Below are 21,393 nucleotides of genomic sequence, written 5' to 3' on the forward strand. Positions count from 1 at the left end.
CAATAGATGTCCAAATAGTCATTCTCTCTGCTTAGGTCCTTTGGGGGTGGGCTTCTTGTTTACTATTTTCAGGATCTGTTGTCCTCTAACACAGCTTTCTGATCAGCTCCCTTTTTCACCAATTTGATTTCCTTTCATTTTTTTCCTTTGATACCCTCTCTCCGGTACATCTGTAGATTTTATTTCCCTCTACTTCCCTTCTCTAATAGTGTCTGCTCACATACCCAGGTCTACTTTTTTTCTGCTTCTTCCGATCTGAAACCTTTCCTGTTTTCCTTCTTTTTCTCGTGCTCATTTCTCAGTCCCCTACTTTTATTCTATCACTTCCCCTCCTACCCAGGGTCCGGTTCATCCGTTAGCTCAGCATCTCGCTTCTTCTCTTCCTCATTTGCCCCTTCGGGTGGATTCTAAGCCCACCCCCGCTTGAGCTGCCCTCCCATTGGCCGTCTCTCTCCCGAGGATAGCGTTCGGTGCTGCTGTCTCACAGCTGCAGCAGGTGCTAGTGCCAGGGTGAGGATAACCACAATAGTACATCAGGGCAGGAGCAACCATTATCATTTGTTTCTGTGTGCCAGTGCTTGCCGTTGGGGGGGTCTGCCCAGTCCTACAACACATCCTGCCTTGCGAGCAGACATCTGGGTTCGGGTTTCCGCAGCCAGCGGTGACAGAACACAGACAGAAAATGTCTCCTTCCTGTGAAGTGCTGCGCCCCTTTCACATCCACTGGAGCTGGCATGTCTCTGCTGGGATCTGCTTTCAGTCCCTCTGCTGTGAGCAGATATCCAGTGTATGTCACTTTATGCTGTTTGACATGCCCTCCCCTCCCCTCCCCTCTTGTACAAGTCCGACTGAATCTTTCTGGGACCCTGCACACACTGCTAAAATGGTCAAACTTGCCGCATTCCTTGCCATGCTGTCCTAGTGCTGATCACTTTTTCACCTGCTCATGCTGTCTCCCCACTGTCTTTTCCAATTTTACTTTATCCTGTCTGAGCTGGGCGACCAGAACTGGATACAGTATTCAGGGTGTGGGCGCACCAGGGATTTATATACTGGCATTATGATGTTTGCTATCTCTTTCCTAATAGTTCCTAACATCCTGTTTATCTCTTTGACTGCTGTGGTGTACTGAGTTGAAGTTTTCAGAGAACTATCCACAGTGAATCCAAGATCTCCTTCTTGGGTGGTAACAGCTAATTTAAAATCTATCATTATATATGTGTAGTTGGAATTATTTTTCCCAACGTGCCTTACACTGCACTTATCAGTGTTAAATTTCCATCTGCTGTTTTGTTGCCCAGTCACCCAGTTTTGTGAGATCCCTTTGTAACTCTTCAGTCAGCTTTGAACTTAACTATCTTGAATAATTTTGTATCATCTCCAATTTTGCCACTTCTCTGTTCACTCCCTGTTCCAGATAATGAATATGTTGCACAGCACAGGTCCCGGTACAGATCTTTGGGGGACCCCTCCATTTAATTGTGAAAACTGACCATTTATCCCCACCCTTTGTTTCTAATCTTTTAACCAGTTACATGAGAGAAACTTCACTCTTATCCTATGGTCACCTAGTTTCCTTAGAGCCTTTGGTGAGGCACCTTCCTATTATCCTCATTAGGATGTGTCTTCCAAATTTTTAAAGATGCCTTTTTGCCTCTCACAGCCTCCATTACTCTGCCGTTTAGCCATGGTGGCATTCTTTTAGTCCTCTTATTGTTTGTTTCTGATTTGGGGTACACATTTAGTCTGAGCCTCTATTATGGTGTTTTTAAATAACCCCTCATTTTGTGTCGTTCCCCTTTTGAAGTTAAATATTACTGCAGTTCGGTTTTTTCGGGAGGGGCTTCGTATTACTCCCGCTATGTTACGGTCACTATTACTGAGTGGTTCAGCTCTTGGACCAGATCTTGTGCTCCATTTAGGACTAAAACTAGAACTGCCTCTCCCTTTGTGAGTTCCAGGACTAGCTGTTCCAAGAAGGAGTCATTGATGGTGTCTAGAAATTTTATCTCTGCATCACGCTCCAAGGTGACATTTACTCAGTCTTAACTCGGTTTACAACTGACCTATATTAATGTAGCACCAAATCACGATAGGAAGGTTTGGCAGAATCTGATTTTTTGAATAGTTTTGATGGATAATATCAGTTTATTTTTAAGCATTTTTTTCAATTTTTATCTATTCAAATTTTCAAATTCACCCAAAATTATGAGGTTTAAGCATTTCCCCTCTATTCTTATCCATTTAAGTTTTCGCAGTTGCAGGAAATTATAGAGGGGAGGTCAGACAATTATTTAATGACAGTAGTTGTTGATATTCAAAATGTTAAAGCTTTATAACCATTAAAACACCAATTGTCAATATCACATGTCAAAACATACTAAGTCAATATCCTTAAATCAAACTCAGTTCTTAAGCAGCATTTTTCTCTTTTTTTGCTTATTTGTAAATTTCAATTATCAATGGAAATATTTTGTCAGTTTGTGGCTATACAGTGAAATTGAGGTTTATCAACATTTTATCAATACAAATTTAATCCTTCCAAGCCCAGCTATAAACCAGTTGTAAACCAATTTAAGTTCATCCATGCAAGGGGCTGCACCAGCCTAACTACATCAGATTAAAAACTGATTTTAGCTAAACCAGTGCACTATTTGGGTGCACTAGGCCTCGGAAAGGACTTAGAGAAGCTAGTGCCCCAACACAGCCCACAGCAAGATAACTTTGAATGCATTCCTTTGAATAGCAGGAATGCCATGCTGCCCTTCACATTCTTTTTAAAGTATTCTTTCCTCCCCTCCAAACAGTAATCATAAAAAGCAGCAAGATTCTGTCACACTATGTATCTTGGTGTCATGGTCTAACCAGAAGTAATACACAGACAGAAGAGCTTTACAAAAGACATTAAACCAGTTCACTCACTTGCCAGTGACTAGGCATAGCGAAACCTTGTGGCACATGCCATCTGCCTACCAGCTGCCTCAGGACACAGGACACATGGAGATCATCAATTACCAGTGCCCTAACCTGTAGATGGGATGTTCTGAAGCAGTAGTAAACAATGCGGAGGAAAAGCAAGGACAACTACTAATTACACTTCTTCCAGCAAACTAGAAAAGTATATGACCAGAACCTCAAAATAAAGCCACATTCACAACACTGGCTCCAGCCCATTTAATTTGTATTTCATATTATGGTAGTGCCCAGAGGTCCCACGTGAGATCAGAGCCCCATTGTGCTAGGTGCTTTACTAGTGCTGGCAAAGCTGCCAAAATAAACCTGCCCTCAGTGCACAAGTCAGCTTGGGTGTGGTCCAGCGCTTTGAGCCCAGAGCTGAGAATCAGAAGCTCCAACTTTCCCACCACCTCCTTCTATGGCTTTGAGGAAGGCACTTCCCTTCCTTCAGCCTCAGTTTCCTGAATGGTAAACTGGAGGTAATATTTACTAACCTCAAAGGATTGTTGTGAGGATTAGTGTGAGTAAAGCATGTAAACGCTGAGTATTATTATTTCTACACCAGTCAGAGTCAATCACTGCTGACAGACAGTGCAACTTCCTCGGCTCATTCCTTTATTATAGGCAGAGCTGGTAGCAATGTCCATGGTTAAGGCTGAAGGACACTTTTCATTATGAGACCCTGTGTTCAGCTGCTTATAACTTTGCCAAACTTAAAGTGTTCAAGGCAACATTTTCCTTGCCGAAGGTCTACCTTCAGCTGCCTGATTTTGGAAAGTTTCACCTATATTGGGTCTGCGGTTTCTGAGGACGGGGTTAGGGTAAAAGACATTGTGTTTGTCAGTGTTAAAACATGGATTACAAACGTTCGATTGAAACAGTCTAGTACCTCTGGGCTCTAGAGCAAGGACTTGAAAACTGGCAATGTAGCATCTCAGAGTTTGAGAGCTTTGCTAATCAGGTCACCTGCAGCAGTTCATCCTACCCAGAAATCCCTGGCAGGTTTGCTCTTCTAAAACATCAGCCGTCTCAAAAAACTGGTGTAATATTTACCACCTTCTTTCATTGTCTGATTGACATGCCCTGATCCAGATTCCCCCAGTCAGTGCCCTCTGATCAGTCCTGGGACCAGCAAGAAGCACTTTTTCCCCATCACAGAGAAGAGCCTTTTGGGCCAGTAATGGAAATTCAGAGTCAGAGCTACTCACCACTTTCCAACGGTCCTTGACCACGTAGTTGGCCGGCAGAATGTCGACCTGTTCCCCTCCCCCACTCATGTTTGGTTCCTCCCTGATAGCTGCTACTAGGCACTGCATTTGCCAGCCAGAAAGTATTTTAGTAGCTCCCAATTTAAATGAGCCATTTATCTGGGAAGAAAAACAAAAGGGAGAAAAGGAAAGAGTTAGTGCAGGTCATTGCAGGTGGTTGATGCTGGTGAAACTACATCTCAGCGGCTCTGGTTTAGAGCCAATCAGAAAAGAGCATCTCTGGGAAGAAGGCAAACTCACCTCGGAGCGCAGCAAGCAACAGCCTGCTTTACAAACTCCTCAGCTCTCTCCATGCACAAACCTGGCAGAAGCAACCATGCCCCAAGTCCGCAGCACCAACTGAAGAGATGACAAGTTACTGGCTACACCATGCAGGGTCCCAGTGCTCTGGGGCCTCATAGCCAGCAACTCAAAGATGGGCCAATGCCAAATCCTTGCATACAGCCTGAGTATCAGGGTGGGAACAACGAAGAAAGAGCCGTAATTGTACCAGGCAAAAAAAAAAAAAAAAGATCTTGCTTTAACAGAGCAGCTGATTCATTTTCTGTTATTTTGGTTTCCAGCTGACTGTATACAACACTCCCATCACCAAGACTTGCCAGGTACTATGCTCTGGAAGCCACAGGGGACTAGGGCGGCCTCTACAGTGCCAGGGTCACAAACACCGCTAACAGCCAGGCAGAGAAGAAGGGGACAGTTAGAAGGGGTTTCAGCCACGTATAGATTAGTCCTTGTAACACATAAGCCTTGCTAAAAAATGTTCAATTCAAGCACAGAGACAGATACAATATTGACTTTCCTTTCCCCTCCTTTCTCTCCCTGTCTCCGGGGCGAGGTGCTCTCACGCATCCATGAGTTTGGGATTACCTGATTCTGTAGCCAGTTTTGTTCTTGAATTTTTGGTTAGAATCCCTCCATAAAGGTGACTCTCGGCTTCATATCAGTGCTAACCTTGCTCTTTTAAAGGAACCTTCGAGGTTATCTCACCAGCCGCTATAGGCTATTTTCTGGCCTCAGAGCTAGCCCAGAGCCCACCATCCTTTGATTCACAGTTTTCTTGGTAGCTCTGCCCTGTTTTCCCAGGTATAGAGCCCATATGCCCTTTCTGGATATAAAACAAGTTCTTCTGCAGAGATCAAATACAGTTAACAACATACATGCTGAATAAGAAAATAAGGTTAGAGTCGGTCATTCGACCATTAGACTTCTTCAGGCTGGCATAATGATCAGAATATAGTGAGCTGTGTATCGGAGAAAAGAGGTGGTCGTTCCCTAAGCGCAGCTGGAAGGCTCAGACCTGTGGTCTGACCTGCACATGTGAGTTCCACAGATGGAGTTAGTGCCACAAAGTGGGCAGGATGGGAAGATACCACGTGAAGGATCACCAAATAAAAACGCAACTAGCATCTCAAAGGAGAGAGAGAGTCGTGCTCTAAAACAAAGAGACAATACATGCAAGGAACGCAGGAAAGGATTAGGAGAAAAAGAGGGCAACTGTATGCCACTGGAAAAGGAGAATGCAAACCATTCAACCTAATGCTATAAGCTAGAATACAAACCAATCGTTAAACAGAGGAGAGAGGCAAAATAAATATTTTAAAAGTGTAGCAGAAGAACATGCTGCCAAAGGGATGTGGAATTTCTCATCGATGCAGGGACCCATGAAGAGTCAACTATGGGGCAGCAGCTCTTCCAACATCCAGGAAAGGGCAGTGGACATCAGGCCAAGTTTCAGTTCTGTTCAATGAGAACCAGCAAGAGGCCTGCTGCATGGATGAAGTGCTCTGCACTGCTGGAGGCAGTCTGGGCTCCATCCCAGGCTCCTTCTCCCCAGCCTGCATGTCTGGGAGTGCTGCCGTGTGTGAGCCTAATGCGGAGTTGCTGTACCTCAACTGGACTGAATGAAGTTACTCCAGGTCTGAACGTGGCCCGGTATGCACCCCAGGGGCTGAGTGATGCCTGCGGCACCCTTCCCTTATTCGCTGCACATCTCTTAGAGCGGCACAAGAGAGAGGATCCCTCCTGCAGCCCTTATAAGGGGCATGATCGGGCAGCAGCACAACTTACAGGAGACAGGCACAGTACACTGCGGGCCCTGCACTCAGGGAGTGCAAAGGGAGCTGAGGCTCTGGGCCTTGGAACGGTGGCACCAACACAGAACAATGGGAAGGGAGTAGGGGTGGGATTCACAAAGCTACTTACGTGTCTAAACCCCAGACATAGGCACCTAAGTCTGGGGTTTAGATGCCTCAATCCCAGTTTTGGCTCCACTGCGATCCACAAAACTCCTGATAAAACCTGTGGGTGCCTAAAGTTACTTGAGGCCTAAGTTCAGGATAAAAGTTCCCTCTGCCTCTAGGCATGTGCACTGCTGGGTCACTCTAGACTGCCAGATACCTATCTCCCGCCTAAGCCCCAGAGCGGTTCATGAACTGGGGAAAGGTCGGCATTTGGCCGCTGAAGTTGCATGTGGGGCCAGATCCAGTAGGCATGCTCAGAGGCGGCCTACCAGATCAGTTCCCATTCAAAATCCAGCTGGAGGAGGTGGATAAATATTTAAATAGTCATTGGGCCAAGTGGGCTTTAGCCCATGAAAGCTTATGCCCAAATGAATGCGTTAGTCTCTAAGGTGCCACAAGGACGCCTCGTTGTTTTTGCTGATACAGACTAACACGGCTACCACTCTGAAACCTGTAGTCTCAGACTCGCAGAGTTTAAGGCCAGAAGCGACCATCATAATCATCTAGTCTGACCTCCTGCACATTGCAGGCCACAGACCCTCACCCGGCCACTGCTGTAATAGACCCATAACCTGAGTTTCTGACGTCCTCAAATCTTGATTTAAAAACTTCAAGTTACAGGGAATCCACCATTTACTCTAGTTCAAACCAGCAAGTGACTCATGCCCCACACTGCAGAGGAAGGTGAAACCCCTCAGGGTCTCTACCAATCTGACCTGGGGGAGGATTCCGTCCTGATCCCAAACATGGTGATCAGTAAGACCCTGAGCATGTGGGCAAAACCCACCAGCCAGACACCCGGGAAAGAATTCTCTGTAATAACTCAGAGCTCTCTCCATCTAGTGTTGCATCTCTGTCAGTTGGAGATATTTGCTAATAGCAGTCACAGATGGGCCATGTACCATTGTAGGCTGTTGCATCATATTTAGGAGGGAGGGATAGCTCAGTGGTTTGAGCATTGGCCTGATAAACCCAAGGTTGAGAGCTCAATCCTTGAGGGGGCCACTTAGGGATCTGGGGCAAAATCAGTACTTGGTCCTGCTAGTAAAGGCAGGGGGCTGGACTTGATGACATTTCAGTTCTATGAGATGGGTATATCTCCATATATTATAACACTTCCATAAACTTATCAGCTCAGTCTTGATACAAGTTAGGTTTTTTGACCCCATCACTCCTCTTGGGAGGCTATTCCAGAATTTGACTCCTTTGGATAGTTAGAAACCTTTGCCTAATTTCAAGCCTAAACTTGTTGATGGCCAGTTTATAGCCCTTTGGTTTTGTGCCAACATTGGCCCTTAACTTAAATAACTCCTCTCCCTCCCTCGTGTTTATCCCTCTGATGTATTTATAGAGAGCGATCATATCTCCCCTCAGCCTTCATTTTGTTAGGCTAAACAAGCCAAGCTCCCTTAAGTCTCCTCTCATAAGGTTAGGTTTCCATTTCTCTGATCATCCTAGTAGCCCTTCTCTGCACCTGTTCCAGTTTGAATTCATCTTTCTTAAACTTGGGAGACCAGAATTGCACACAGTATTCCAGATAAGGTCTCACCGGTGCCTTGTACAATGTCAATAATACTTCCCTGTCTCTACTGGAAATACCTCACCTGATCCATCCTAGGATTACATTAGTCTTTTTCAGTCGCATCACGTTAGCGGCTCATAGTCATCCTGTGATGGCCCAATCCACCAAGGTCCTTCTCCTCCTCTGTCGCTTCCAACTGATACATCCCCAGCTCACAGCAATAGTCTTGTTGTTAGTCCCTAAGTGCTTGACCTTGCATTTTGCACTATTAAATTTCATCCCATTTCTATTTACTCCAGTTTCCAAGATCGTCCAAATCTTCTTGTATGATATACTGATCCTCCTCTGTATTGGCAGTACCTCCCAACTTTGTGTCATCCACAAATTTCATTAGCATACTCCCACTCTTTGTGCCAACGTCACTAATGAAAACGTCAAATAGGATTGGTCCCAAGACCAAGTCTTGAGGAATTCCATTAGTAACCTCTCTACAGCCTGACAATTCACTTTTTAGCATGACCCATTGTTGTCTCCACTTTATCCAGCTCCTTATGCATCTTTTGATTCTTGTATTAACCCCCATCTTCTCCAGATTAAACTAATAATTTCCCATGTGGAACTGTCTCAAATGCTTTACTGAAAGCATACAGGTAGAGAAGATCTACTGCATTTCCTTTGTCTAGATAAATCCGTTATCTCCTCAAAGAGAGATCAAGGTGGTCTGGCACGATCAGTGTTTTTATCCCAATTCCTCTTTGCCGTACTCAGTGCTTAGTGGTCCCACTTCTTCTTTCCTTTTTTTCTTTTTATTTATATGGCGAAATAACCTTTTACTATGGGTTTTAAATTTCCTTTGCAAGGTCCAGCTCTGCTCGGCTTTGGCAGTTCTCACTTTATCCCTGCACTTTCTGACCTCCAAGAGGTAGCTTTCCTTGCTGATCCATCCCTTCTTCTATTCCTTGTAAGCCTTCTGCTTTCTTTTAATCACCTGTTTGAGATGCTTGCTCATCCAGTTTGGCCTCCCAACACTTCCCAATGAATTTTTTCCCTTTGCTTTAGATGCAGGCTCCATATAGTTTCTGTAACTTTGACTTAAAGTAGTTTCAAGCCTCCTCCACATTCAGATCCTTGAGTTCTTCACTCCAGCCCACTTCCCTAATTAATTCCCTTAATTTTTTTTTAAGTTTGCGCTTCTAAAATCAAGGATTCTAGTTGCAGCCCTATTTTTGTTTATCCTTCCATTTAGTTTAAATTCATGATCACTCGAATCAAGGCTGTCCTCTACCATTCAAAAAGTTCTTCTATGAAGTCATTGCTATTTACCGATACTAAATCTAAAATGGCATTGCCTCTTGTTGGTTCGGTGACTATTTGGTGAAGAAATCTGTTAGCCATCACATCCAGGAATGTCCGGGCCCTGCCTTTATTAGTAGCATTTGTCCTCCAATCAACATCTGGGAAAATAAAGTCTCCCATAATCACACAATTCCCAGCAGCATTTATTTCATTAAAATGTTAAAGAGGTCTCTATCCATACCCCAATTGGATCCTGGGGGAGGGAAGGGGGTAAAGGGGATGGCGCAAACTCCAGCACTATCCCAGTGGAGCCTCTGTTACCTTTCTTCTCCAAAGTGATTTTGGCCCAAACATGTTCTGTTTGATCCATTCCATCACTTCTAATTTCTTTACAGTCTAGCTCGTCATTAATATACAATGCTACTCCACCACCTTTACATCTGTCTTTCCTGTACTCCTGTCATGATTCTTATTCCACCATGTTTCCATTATCCCTACAGCATCTGGCTTCACTTCCTGCACCAGTGGTTCTAGTTCCTCCATTTTGTTACCCAGACTCTTTGCATTGGTGTACAAACGTCTTAGTTGTTTCTGCTCGGCTTTGCCCAAATTCCTCGCCCAATGATGTGCAGTCGTTCCACTGCCAGCATCACCTACCTAACCGTTAGTATCATTGGTACTGGCACTATGCTTCCTCTGGTTGTCCGTTCTCCTACCCCTGTTCCTTTCTCCACTGCTGTATCCTCTTTTACTTGATTTTCCTCCTACTCAGCATTCGAATCAGGTGTGGAGACTATCTGAGCACCTCCCAACCGCCGCCTCTGATTTCCTGGGTGAAAGCTCTTTTAATCAGTTGTGCCAGCCTCCATCGCAGAAATCTATTTCCCTCCCTGCTCAGGTGGAGTCCATCCCATGGGAACAGTCCTCAGTCCATGAATGCCTCCCAGGGGTCAAACATTCCTAAGCCTTTCTTATACACCACTGCCTGAGCTATCCGCTGATCATCACAATCTCATCTCGCCTTTGCCCTCCTCCTCTAGTCTAGGGACAGGGAGAATCCCAATGAAGATCACCTGAGCCTCCATTTCTTCAAGCCTCTTCCCAGCCTGCCATAGTCTCCTTTGATATGTTTCAGTGAGAATCCAACTGTATCATTTGTTCCCACAAGAAGGACAAACAGTAGATTCTTTCCCACTCCCATTAGGATCCTGTTCATCCTCAGTCCCATCCGCTCCTGGCAGACAACACACCTTTCTGTTCTCCAGATCAGCTCTGGTGACAGGTCTGTCTGTTCTTCTTAGTAGCGTGTCCTCAATCAAGCCGCCCTACCTCTTCCTGGTGTTGGTGCGATTCTCCAGCCTTCCTCCTTCTGTTCCTTCTGGCTACAAGTTCTCTTGTCTTTTGTTCTCCCTTGCAATCTGAGAGTCTTCCCAGACTCCAGCTATGTCCACTGACTCTTCCCCTCTCCTTCTAGGACTAGCTACTCTTTTCTTTTTTGTTCTCCCATCTCCTGTTACTGCCTGCCTCGTCCTTTCATTTTCCAACTCAGTGAACCTGTTCCTCAGCTGTATTTCCCCATCGCTAGCCAGACTTGTCCTCTGCCTGGTTCCCGTAGTCACCTGCTTTCATGGGCCACTTTCTTCATCCAGAAGTCTACCCTCGCAGTACTCTTGTCCAACTTGCATCTGCAAGTCTTGAGGTTTCCCTTCAGCCTCCTCTCTCCTTCCCTCCATCATCCACTCATCTCACAAGAAACAATTTAGGTGCCTAAGGAGGCAGGTTCCCATTTGTGGATCACTAAGCAGAGATAGGCACCTAAAGCCAGGTTGCCGGGAGGCGCCAATCTCCGAGTGAGGAGCAGTGCTTAGAACCCCCCTCTCCTATGCATCTCCCATCAACTAGTGTAGACAACTCCCCACCTACCACGCTGGCTTTTGTGGATTGCAGTCTAAAGCGCTTCTCTCTCTATCCCTTCATTGTATAGAGTCTTGGTGCTTAACTCAGGTTCTGTGGATTGCAGTGTTTTTCCTGTGATCTTCTAGGCACCTAAAAGTTAGGTGCTGCAATGCTGAACAATGACGCACCTAAGTACCATTGTGTATTCCTCCCTCCCCCACAGCTGTTTACAAGGACAGTAGATCATATTCATTTTCTCTTGTATGCATCTTGTTTGTTACCTTTTCAAAGTTTTGCTTGGACCAGGTGGGAATTTTAAATGGCAGTAGGGTGACCAGACAGCAAATGTGAAAAATCGGGATGGGGGTGGGGGTGGGGGGGGTAATAGGAGCCTATATAAGAAAAAGACCCCAAAATCGGGACTGTCCCTATAAAATCAGGACATCTGGTCACCCTAAATGGCAGGCTTTAGAGCAGAAATTAGTTGTGACAAACTAACCAAAAGAAGCGAATCTGGAGAAGAAAGGTAGCCTAAAACTGATGTGGCCTTTAAAAGTTGGGCTGGACAAATCCCCTAAGTGAAGTATACTGCCTGAGCAGTATCCGTTTCACGCACAGTTCTCAGGGCTGTAGTGTTGAGTTGCAAATGGTGCAAGGCATATTTGTCTGTTTCCTTAACTGTCACTGAAAATTAAAAATACTGGAAAGTTTTATACGTCATATGCTTTGAAACAGAACAAAACCTCAAGAGTCCTGCTTCCCACCTGTAAAATGAGGCTAAGGATAACCGCCTACCTCATGGGGTCTTACAATGAATCGCAAATGTCAATGAATTAGTTAATCTTTGGATGGTGATGGGAAAATGTCAGGCAAGAATCACCAGTCTACTCTGGCTGCCTTGTATTGCTGTATGGGGATGCGGAGCCATTGTACGCCCAGTTTAGCCACCAGCTGAGCCAAGTTTATAGCTGTTTTGTATCACTGGAGCAGTGCACAGCAGCCCTGGGGTACTAGAGAATTTGGCCCATAAAACACTATTACTGCAGGAGCAGGGTCAGAGCCATGGAATGAAGGCTCCTTGGAGCAGTGTGTCTGAAGCGTTACGCCACACCTATGCCATTACATAGTCACAACAAAAGTCTCCAGAGCTGCTCTGGGGAGATGGTGGACACCAGTGAAATTTACCCCTGGACAGAGGAACCGTGCCTGGCCTATGCATCTCTTTAAAACATGGCTGAAATAAGACGTGAACAGTCCATAGGCCTTGTGCTGGGCCTCCACCCAGGGTGAATTTCACCCTCAGAGAAATGCAGGGTTTGAACAGTGATTGAGGCATGAACTCGCTCAAGCATTTGGGGGCATTTAGAGAGTATATGACGCTACATAAAATCACAATATTGTATTGCAAGTTGTCCACAAAAAAAGACAGGACTTCCTGCCTCCCTGTTCCAAGCAGGAAGGGTCCCCCTGGGAAAGAACCACCTTGCCAGGAAGTGACTGGTTTACTCCCACAAAGAGATGCCAAGGCTGGGAGAGATGCTGCATTCAAATCCAGTGTTAGGATATTGTGTGATCATTTTCCTGGTGACCAGAATGGAGAGTAGGATGGTGAGAAAGAAACGAGAGCGTGAGAGGATAAACCCTGTTCCTTGAGCAACTCCAGCCTGAAGAAGGGTAGAATCCACCCAGCTCCAACCTCGCCATGCCTTCTCCAGCATGTATTGCAGAACCTCATCATGCAGAAACTTTGCTTTATTTTACTTATGCCCAATCAAGCGACGGTGCTTCTCCTGCTGCCCTCGGCATTAGGGGCTCAATCAGATCTGAAGTACAGTTCTGTCTAGCCGCTCCTCTGTCATTACCTCCATCCTGCACTAGGTAATAGCACTCAAGTGCTAATGCTGTGGTCCTATTTTTCAGTTAGACTTTCAAGAAAACGAAGACAATTACTACAAATCATCAGCAGCTGATGACTCTGTGTATGGATTTGGAAAGCCACACACAGAGAGCCGCGGATCCAACAGCCGGCAGTCTGGGATAGGCAGTAGGAAAGACGCTCAGATAAAAAGCCTTGGGGAGAATGATTTTCCAATAGGAGTACTATGGCAATCAGCTCACGTGGCAGTTTTTCTATAGGTGGGCATGCTAAGAGGTCTTGTGCATATCCCCTCATTAGTAATAACTAGCAGGAATCCTTGTACTCTGTAGCAATTATAGACCAACTAATGCACAACCACTTGGGAAGTATTGTATAGGCCGTCTGATTATATGCACTGGCCACTTAAAATGAGCCCTTCATTTGAAGTAACGTTTTCAGGTTGTTTTTCCCCCTAAAACTACTTAAATAAATGCTATGGGATCTCAATGCTGTCAAAATAAAAACTTTAAATACACAATTTTCCTTGTTGAAATCTCTGTGTTGTACAACAGACCACTCTCCTCTATTAAGTATCATTCCGTTCAGGTTCGCTGCAGCAGCATTTGCTCAGACAGCCCAAAAGTAAACAGTAACAGTCTGAAATCTCATCCAATGCACTTTTGTCTTCATACAGCAGAACCAAGCTATGGAAGTCTGTCTCTCACCATTTTACCAAAGGTCCTGGAAACACTTAAGTGTGTCAAGCTCACTGCTGAAGAATTGCAATATCCCTTTTTATTTCAGGGCACATCCTCACCTCTGGAAGCCTATAAATTAGAAAAGTTAGAACAAGCAATGTTTATTTAGGCTGTTGGACCCCAGGATCCTTTCCACTTTACCAAAGTTTCCCCAAGAAAGGAAAGATCCACCTTAATATTAGATCCTAGTAGTGTTTTAAAAAACCCACAAGAACTACAACTTTTACAGCAGGCAAGACAAAAAGCACAAACCTGGTTGTGTATCTACAGAAGGGAGATGAGCAAGATGAGTGGATTTCTGGAATGCAGTCTCCCCCTTAAAACTTAAAGGAGAGGAAGAGAAGAGAGTTGTAAAGAGAATTAAAGCATGACTCAAAGCCTTTTCTCTACATAAATCCACCTAAAATGCACTGTGAAGCCAGCTGCACTGAGATAGGGCTGCACAGAAACTGAAAGACAGGGACAAAACAACAAAAAGGTTTGTGGGCAGTCAGAAATCAAGAACCCATAACTGACCAACCAGCATATACTGGGCTCCACGAAGGTCAACGGGAACTGACAATGCTCAGTATCTCTCAGGATTAAGCCCCTCATGCACTTCCAAGGAGACGTTTCTACTTTTAACATTCAACAATATCAGTTTTTAAAGTATTAAAACCATGCTAAAGTCTCTGCATAAAAAAATCCCACCGCTGCCCAAGAATATCACAGGAAAAAATGTGAAGAGCATGTAATGAGCATGGTATGAGAGTGCAGGAAACAACGAGGTGATCAATAAGGTACAGTGCACTGACCCTAATGTGTTTCAACCATATAGCATCCCTTCTGCACAAGTGGACACAGCAATTACAAAATAACCAGTCCTGTGCTACTAAGACATCTCTGGCAGCAGGAGCCTGAAAGGTGACGAATGGCTGCTTTTAGCCACAAATATTTCTTTATTACTTCATTTCTGCTAGCTGTGCCTTGAACTCCCTTGCTCTGGAATGTACTCATCTCATTGGCCTGTGGGGAGGTCATTTTCCATGCCTTAGAACGGTGGTCCTCAAACTGTGGGGCGCACCTCCCTACGGGGGCGTGGAGAAACATTCTCAGCGGGGCATGGACCAGCCGCTATAGGGGGAGCAGAGAGGGAGTGCCACCCAGCCCGGCTCTGCCCCCAGCTCTGCTCCGGCCCCGCCCCAACCACGGCCCCACTCCAACCCTTGGCTTCCAGGGGAGTGCAGACCAGATACAGGGGGGGGGGGCATAAATAAAAAAGCCGAGGGACCACTGGCTTAGAAACTCTGCATCAATGATACACAGCATTCCAAGTATCAGAGGGGTAGCTGTGTTAGTCTGGATCTGTAAAAAGCGACAAAGAGTCCTGTGGCTTATAGACTAACAGACGTATTGGAGCATAAGCTTTTGTGGGTGAATACTCACTTGGTCAGACGCATGGCCAACACTTTCTGGAACATCAAAGGTCAGGCTGACAGATCTGGGGGAATATCTGAAAGGTCTGAACTTCCTGAGTCATTAAGAATTCATAACAGTGTGACCGTAACAAAAGCAACCCTTGCAACCTGGAGATGCAGGGCCCTCTCCTCTGCGCAGATTGGCCTGTGCTCAGCGCAAGAACATAGCTGGAGGCAAAGGTGGCTTTACACCACTTTGTGGCTCCCCAATTCGGGAGTCAGCTGGACCCAGCTTGGCCCCCAGCACAACTGAGAAAAGACTTAGGCTGGTTGCCTTAAACTCCAGATGGTGCCTAAGAAGCTGTTCTGGGGATAGCCAGAGTGCCATGGTGCCCTGGCCATGCCTCCTTCCCCAGCCACATCTCATCCAGCAGGAGTCAGAAGGGACACCGAGCCACCACCACAGCTCCAACTCCCCAAGGGAGTCCCCCTTTGGGGAAGGAATCCCCACAAGGCTGGTCAAGCCAGCTTTACGGCCCCTTTGCGCTGGCAGAGCAGCATAAAGGGGCCATAGACAGACCAGGGTATGGCCCACTGATCCAAACAGGGCATGTGCCAACCTGGTGGGAAGTTGGTTTGCGTCTCTGCAGGGTTTGCTCTGAAAACCATCATTCACAAATAAGCAAAATCCCTACAGTGATTTGGAGAGAGACATCCCCTACAGCTAAATACCCCAACTTCATACAGACAGAGACTGTATTAACAACATCGGGCACTTAGAGGGTACGTGCAGACTACCCGCCGTATCGGCGGGTATCGATCGATTTATCAGGGATCGATATATTGCTTCTCGTTAAGACGCGATATATCGATCCCCGAACGCACTCCCCGTCGACTCCGGAACTCCACCGGAGCGAGTTCATCGATCCCGCGCCGTGAGGACCCAAGGTAAATCGATCTAAGATACTTCGACTTCAGCTATGCTATTCACGTAGCTGAAGTTGCGTATCTTAGATTGATCCCCCCCCAGTGTAGACCAGCCCAGAGACTGAGTGACCGTGCCATAGAAATACCGATAACAAACTAAACCAGAACTAATGAGGAGGAGGAAGCAATAAGGATGGACAGCAAGCTAAAAAAGAGAAAGAAAGAACAAGAGGGAAAGTTATCCTGGCAAAAATAACACCAAAAGATATCTGTGTTAGTCCTTTTCCTTTAAAAGAAACATTCTTGGGCCTGTCTTGTGACTGACATGACCATGTGGGAGATCCAACTCAGGTCTCAAAGCTAAAGTCCCTGAGAATGGCTTGCAGGGCCCAAAAGGCAGCAGCGGTAGCATATGCAGCTTACCAAAGGCAGGAGTATCACCCTCCCTGCCAGACAGAGACCAGCACCTATAGGCTGTAGAAAAGTTGTGTCCAGTCGCTCTACCAGGAAGGTTCCTTCAGTGAACCAAGCTATAGATTCTATAGGTCAGCTGTACACTAAGAACTCTACAAAACAATACCCACGGGAACTCCCAACTGCTCCACTGGGCCACACTTAGCACCAGTGGGAAATGTTTGTAACATTCCCGTGTAGACAAAACTTGGTTTTGTAAAGCAGTTACATTTCACGTAGGCCAGGAAAATAGCGTTAACGCCTCTGTACCATGCTTTAAGCATGTGCACTCAAGAGATGCTAATATAGTTTCCCTGGCCAGAGCAGAGAGAAGCCAGGAGCAAGTCACCAGATTGCAAAAAGCCCATCTTGAGAAAGAACCTCTCTTTTGTTACACTTCACAGCACCACCTACATCAGCATGTAAACCAGGGCTGCACAGCTTCCAGGGTCAGATTTTCATGGAACCACAGATTTCAAGGCTAGAAGGGACCATGATGATAACCTGTCTGACGTCCTGCACGGCACAGGCCAGAGAGTTTCACCCAGCGATTCCCGCGTTGAGCCCAGTAACGTGTCCTTGTTCTAGACTAGATCTTGCAGAAATACATCCAATCTTGATTTCAAAATTGCCAGGGATGGAGAATCCACCATGAGCCTTGACTAAATTGTTCCAGTGGCTAATCGCCCTCGCTGTTAAAAATGTACATTTCATTCTCGTTTGAATGTGTTAAGCTCCAGCTTGCAGTTGTTGTAACGCGTTATGTGTTAGGAACTGGGATGTAGGTGGTCTGGCATAGGGGCCAGCGCAAGCCTCAGGTCCAGTGAGCAGAGCAGGCATCCAGGCCAGGGAACAGAAGCAGGGATCAGAGCCAGAGTCAACAGCCAACTACCAGAGCCAGGGGGTTGCATCAGAGCCAGAACCAGGAACCAAAGTTAGGATCGGAGCCAGGGTCAGATACTAAGTGCCAGGGCCCAGGGTAGAGCCAGAATCAGAAGTCAGAGCCTGGGGTCAGAGCCATGATTGGTAGCTGACGGTCAGGAGCAAGGTGAAAGGGCAGGAACCAAGGATCAGGCACAAGGCAGGAGCTAGGAACAAGGAACAGGTCAGGAATCAGGACAGGGTTGGATCTGAATTGCAGGCGCCAGGCAAGAGCAAGGGCCAATGTGGCAGCAATAGGAAGTCTGCACAATTGCTCAGACAGCCACTCAGCTCGCTGCCTGGCTTAAGTAGCAGGTGTGAGCCAATCAGGTGGCCACAGGTCTTGGGTGCTCTGACAGAACTTCCTGTGGGGCCTGACCATTCAAGTTTAATGAGAGGCTGCTTCACCCATCTCCCTTGGTAGTGACAAAGGAGTGTCAGCAATCCTGGGCCCCCACACTTCCAGGTTCTAGCCCCGCACCAGTATGTGTCTGTGTGCTAGATTAGATAGCCCTGTGCTCTCAGAATTCTCCTTCCCATGTAGGTACTTACAGACTTGATCAAGTCACCTTTTCATCTGCTCGTGGATAAAACTAAATAGACGGAGCTCAGCATTCTGCAGTAAGGGAGGCTCTCCAATTCCTGGAACGTTGCTCTCCTCTGGACTCACTCCTGTTTTTCAACATCCTTTTCAGAGTGTGGACACCTGAACTGAACACAATATCCAGCCATGGTCCCACCAGCGCGACACATGAAGAAAATACCCTTTCCTGACTCCTACTCAATATTCCCATTTACACATCCAAAGATCACAGTGGGAGCCCATCTTCTACTAGTTAGCCACACATGACAGTGCTCAGTCATGTTGCTGACGCACCACTGGAAAGTGCGCCAATACTGCGGTCATGAGGGAGGCATAAGAACCTGTAGAGAATAGAATAAAACAGAATAGAATAGACTAGAATCACCTCTAACACTGCTATTTTCCACGATACTGTCCTTCCTCCTGCACGTGTGACCTGCATTATTTGTTCCTAGATGTAGGACCTTGCATTAGGCTGTATTAAAACTCATGTTTGTTCACTCCCAGCTTTCCAAGCACTCTGTATAAATATGTGTGTATCTATATATATACACACACACACATATCTCACAGAACTGGAGGGACCTTGAAGGTCATTGAGTCGTGTCGAGTCCAGTCCCCTGCCTTCACTAGCAGGACCAAGTACTGTCCCTAACAGGTTTGGTTTTTTTTCCCCTAGATCCCTAAATGGCCCCCCTCAAGGATTGCACTCACATCCCTGGGTTTAGCAGGCTAATGCTCAAACCACTGAGCTATCCCTCCCCCAAAGTGACCTGGCCCCGTCTCTAGTTATTACCAGGCTTAGTGTCATTTGCACTGATTTTCTATTTTCTTCCAGGTCATTGATCAAGATATTGAATACTGGACCAGTGTAACAGGGCCAGAGACCTCCCCAAGAGGCTCCAGGTGGCCAGGAGTGGCTCTGTGGTGCCTTGCTTCAGTTTCCCTTTCCTCCCTGGGCTTCTCAATAATTCAACGTCACAAACTAACAGTAATTAAAACACTCCCCTTCTGGGGTCCAGTTTATTTAGTCCTTACACACACTGACCCTCCAGATCCCAACCCCCGTTCATTGTCTCTCTCCCCTTAAGTTGGTTTCTCGGTTGATTGTCCCAAGGGGGAAAATCCCTTTGGATAAGGACTTTCGGATGAGCCAGGCAGAGCCTTCTTGGCCAGCAGGGGTAGACTTCCAGGCTCTTCTCTTGGCTTTTGTGCCCCCCTCCACTAGGGTTGGGCACTCAAGTCCCTCTAGTTACTGTTGGCAGAGCTTGAGCATTGGTGCTCCAAGGATGTTGACTTTCGGCGTTTCTGCCTCCAGCCCAAGGGACATCAGGTAGTTCTCTGCTAACCTCACTGCCTCTGCCAAGGTTTCTGGCTGATGTCTTACCACCCACTGATGTCCCTGACGGCAGGATTTGGGTGAATTGTTCTACAGCAATCCTTTCTGCCACTTGGATCCCCGTACATCGCTTTGGCTGGAGCCACTGCAAGCAGTACTCCTTGAGGTGCTGAACGACCACTCGTGGACGCGAGCCGGGAAGGAATTTCTCCAGGCAGAACCACACACGGTAGGTTTCTGGTGAGATGTTAAAGGCCTCTAGGATGGCTGCTTTGATGTGAGTGCAGTCCCAGGCAATCACCGCGGCGAGACCCCGATATGCCACCTGGGCCAGTCCAGTCAAGTAGGGGGCCAAAAGGGTGGCCCAGCTCTCTGTGCGCCGTCAGGCCATGACGGCCTCCCTCTCAAATGTGACAAGGAACTCCTCGGGGTCATCTGTGGAGCGCATTTTGGTCATGTTTACCCGGATGGGTGGGCTTGGATCAGCGTTCCCCTCACCCATGTTTAGATCTGAGACCACCCCAGGAAGTCAGAGGAGCGTCGCCATCTGCTGGACGAGTCTCTGCTGTTGTTCTTGCTGCTGCCCTGCCATCTTCTTAATCAGCTGCCGCTGAGCGGCTTCCTGCTGCTGGTTTTCAGAAACCCAGTTTAGCAGTTTCTTCACATCCATCTCTGTTGGTGTTTGGTTTGGTTTGGTTTTTGCTTTCTGGCCTACTATCAGGCCAGGGACACTATGCTGCCCACATTCTCCACCAGATGTAAGAGAGTCCTTGGTGGGTCAGGTGACCTACTGGTTAGCATCCTTGATGCCGCCTGCCTGTGGGTGGGTTTGCAGTCCACTTCCAGAGCCCTAAGAGGCGCAACAGTGTCCCAAAGGTACCTTCCGAGTTACCTTCCCTGGGTCACCTCCTATCGTCTGCCTTCCTCCACCAGCCTCCAGTCCGATACAAGGCAAAAAGAAAAGGCAACCAAGCCATCAGCCCCAACCAGGCTCAGCATGTTGTCTTCTCCCTTCAAAGAGGCTTCCTCAGCACTCTTGTCAGGAGCCTTCAGGGAAGGTCTATCCTCACCAGCCTTCCTCCTTCTGAGCTGGGTTGCTCCCTTTTCAACCCCTTCTCCAGTTGGAGCATGCCCGGCAGGGCTGGAGGGGCGGAGATACCTGGGCCCAGTACTGCCCTTTAACCCCTTCAGGCCCAGTGTGGGGTCTGTACACCCCATCACAGGCTAACTGAAAGACCTCCTGACCTTTAAAGGGGCAGGCCACCCTATTACACCTGGGAATTGATCTCTCCAGGACCCCACCAGGAACGACTCTGACTAAATGATTCCTCACCAACACTGATGTTTTGAGATCCATTAGTTAACCAGTTTTTAATCTGTTTAATATGTGCTACATTGATTTTGTCTAGTGCTAATTTTTTAATCAGAACGCCGTGAGGTACTAAGCCAATCACCTTACAGAATTCCACCTATATTACATCAATACAGCTATCTGTATCAACCAAACTTGTGATCTCATCAAAAGAACAATATCAAGTTTGCGGGACTAGACCCATTTTCCATGCAGCCATACTGATTGGCCTCTAGCATCCTTGAGTTCTTTAAGGACTGAGTCTTGTACCATTTGTTCACCAGAAGGCAGCTTGTGGCAAGATCCCAAAACAGATCCACGCTTGGGGAATTATCTGCAATTTACTTTTACTGAAAAGCATTAGTATGAGCAGAAACACAAATGGTTTAGTTCAAAACTAAGAGTAGATCTAAGAGTTAAGTGATGTTCCAAGTGCACTCTGAGGGCAAAGGGAGTGGTGTAAACACCAGCAAAGCAGAATTCTCCATTGGTTTACACAGGCAGTGGCATTGGACACCCCGGCACAGCTGGAGATGACCCTAGAAGGTGCAAGCAATGGAGACGCAAGTCGAGGGAGCCTTATTTTCCTACCGTCGCTATCACCAATGCAGCTCCAGCAGTTGGAGCGA

The 21,393-nt window shown here is 46.7% G+C and overlaps 1 protein-coding gene across 1 annotated transcript in view; it reads right to left on the reverse strand.

Annotated features, from left to right (window-relative positions):
- TTBK1 (tau tubulin kinase 1) overlaps positions 1-21,393 on the reverse strand; it is a 144,411-nt gene that overhangs the window by 110,163 nt on the left and 12,855 nt on the right. The window contains exon 2 of the mRNA XM_065589857.1: positions 4,164-4,322. Within this exon, the coding sequence (XP_065445929.1) occupies positions 4,164-4,271 (108 nt within the window). The 5' untranslated portion in view covers positions 4,272-4,322. The remainder of the gene's footprint in view (positions 1-4,163; positions 4,323-21,393) is intronic.

The sequence above is a fragment of the Chrysemys picta genome, chromosome 3 (assembly GCF_011386835.1).
Source record: "Chrysemys picta bellii isolate R12L10 chromosome 3, ASM1138683v2, whole genome shotgun sequence".
NCBI classification, from domain to species: domain Eukaryota; kingdom Metazoa; phylum Chordata; order Testudines; family Emydidae; genus Chrysemys; species Chrysemys picta.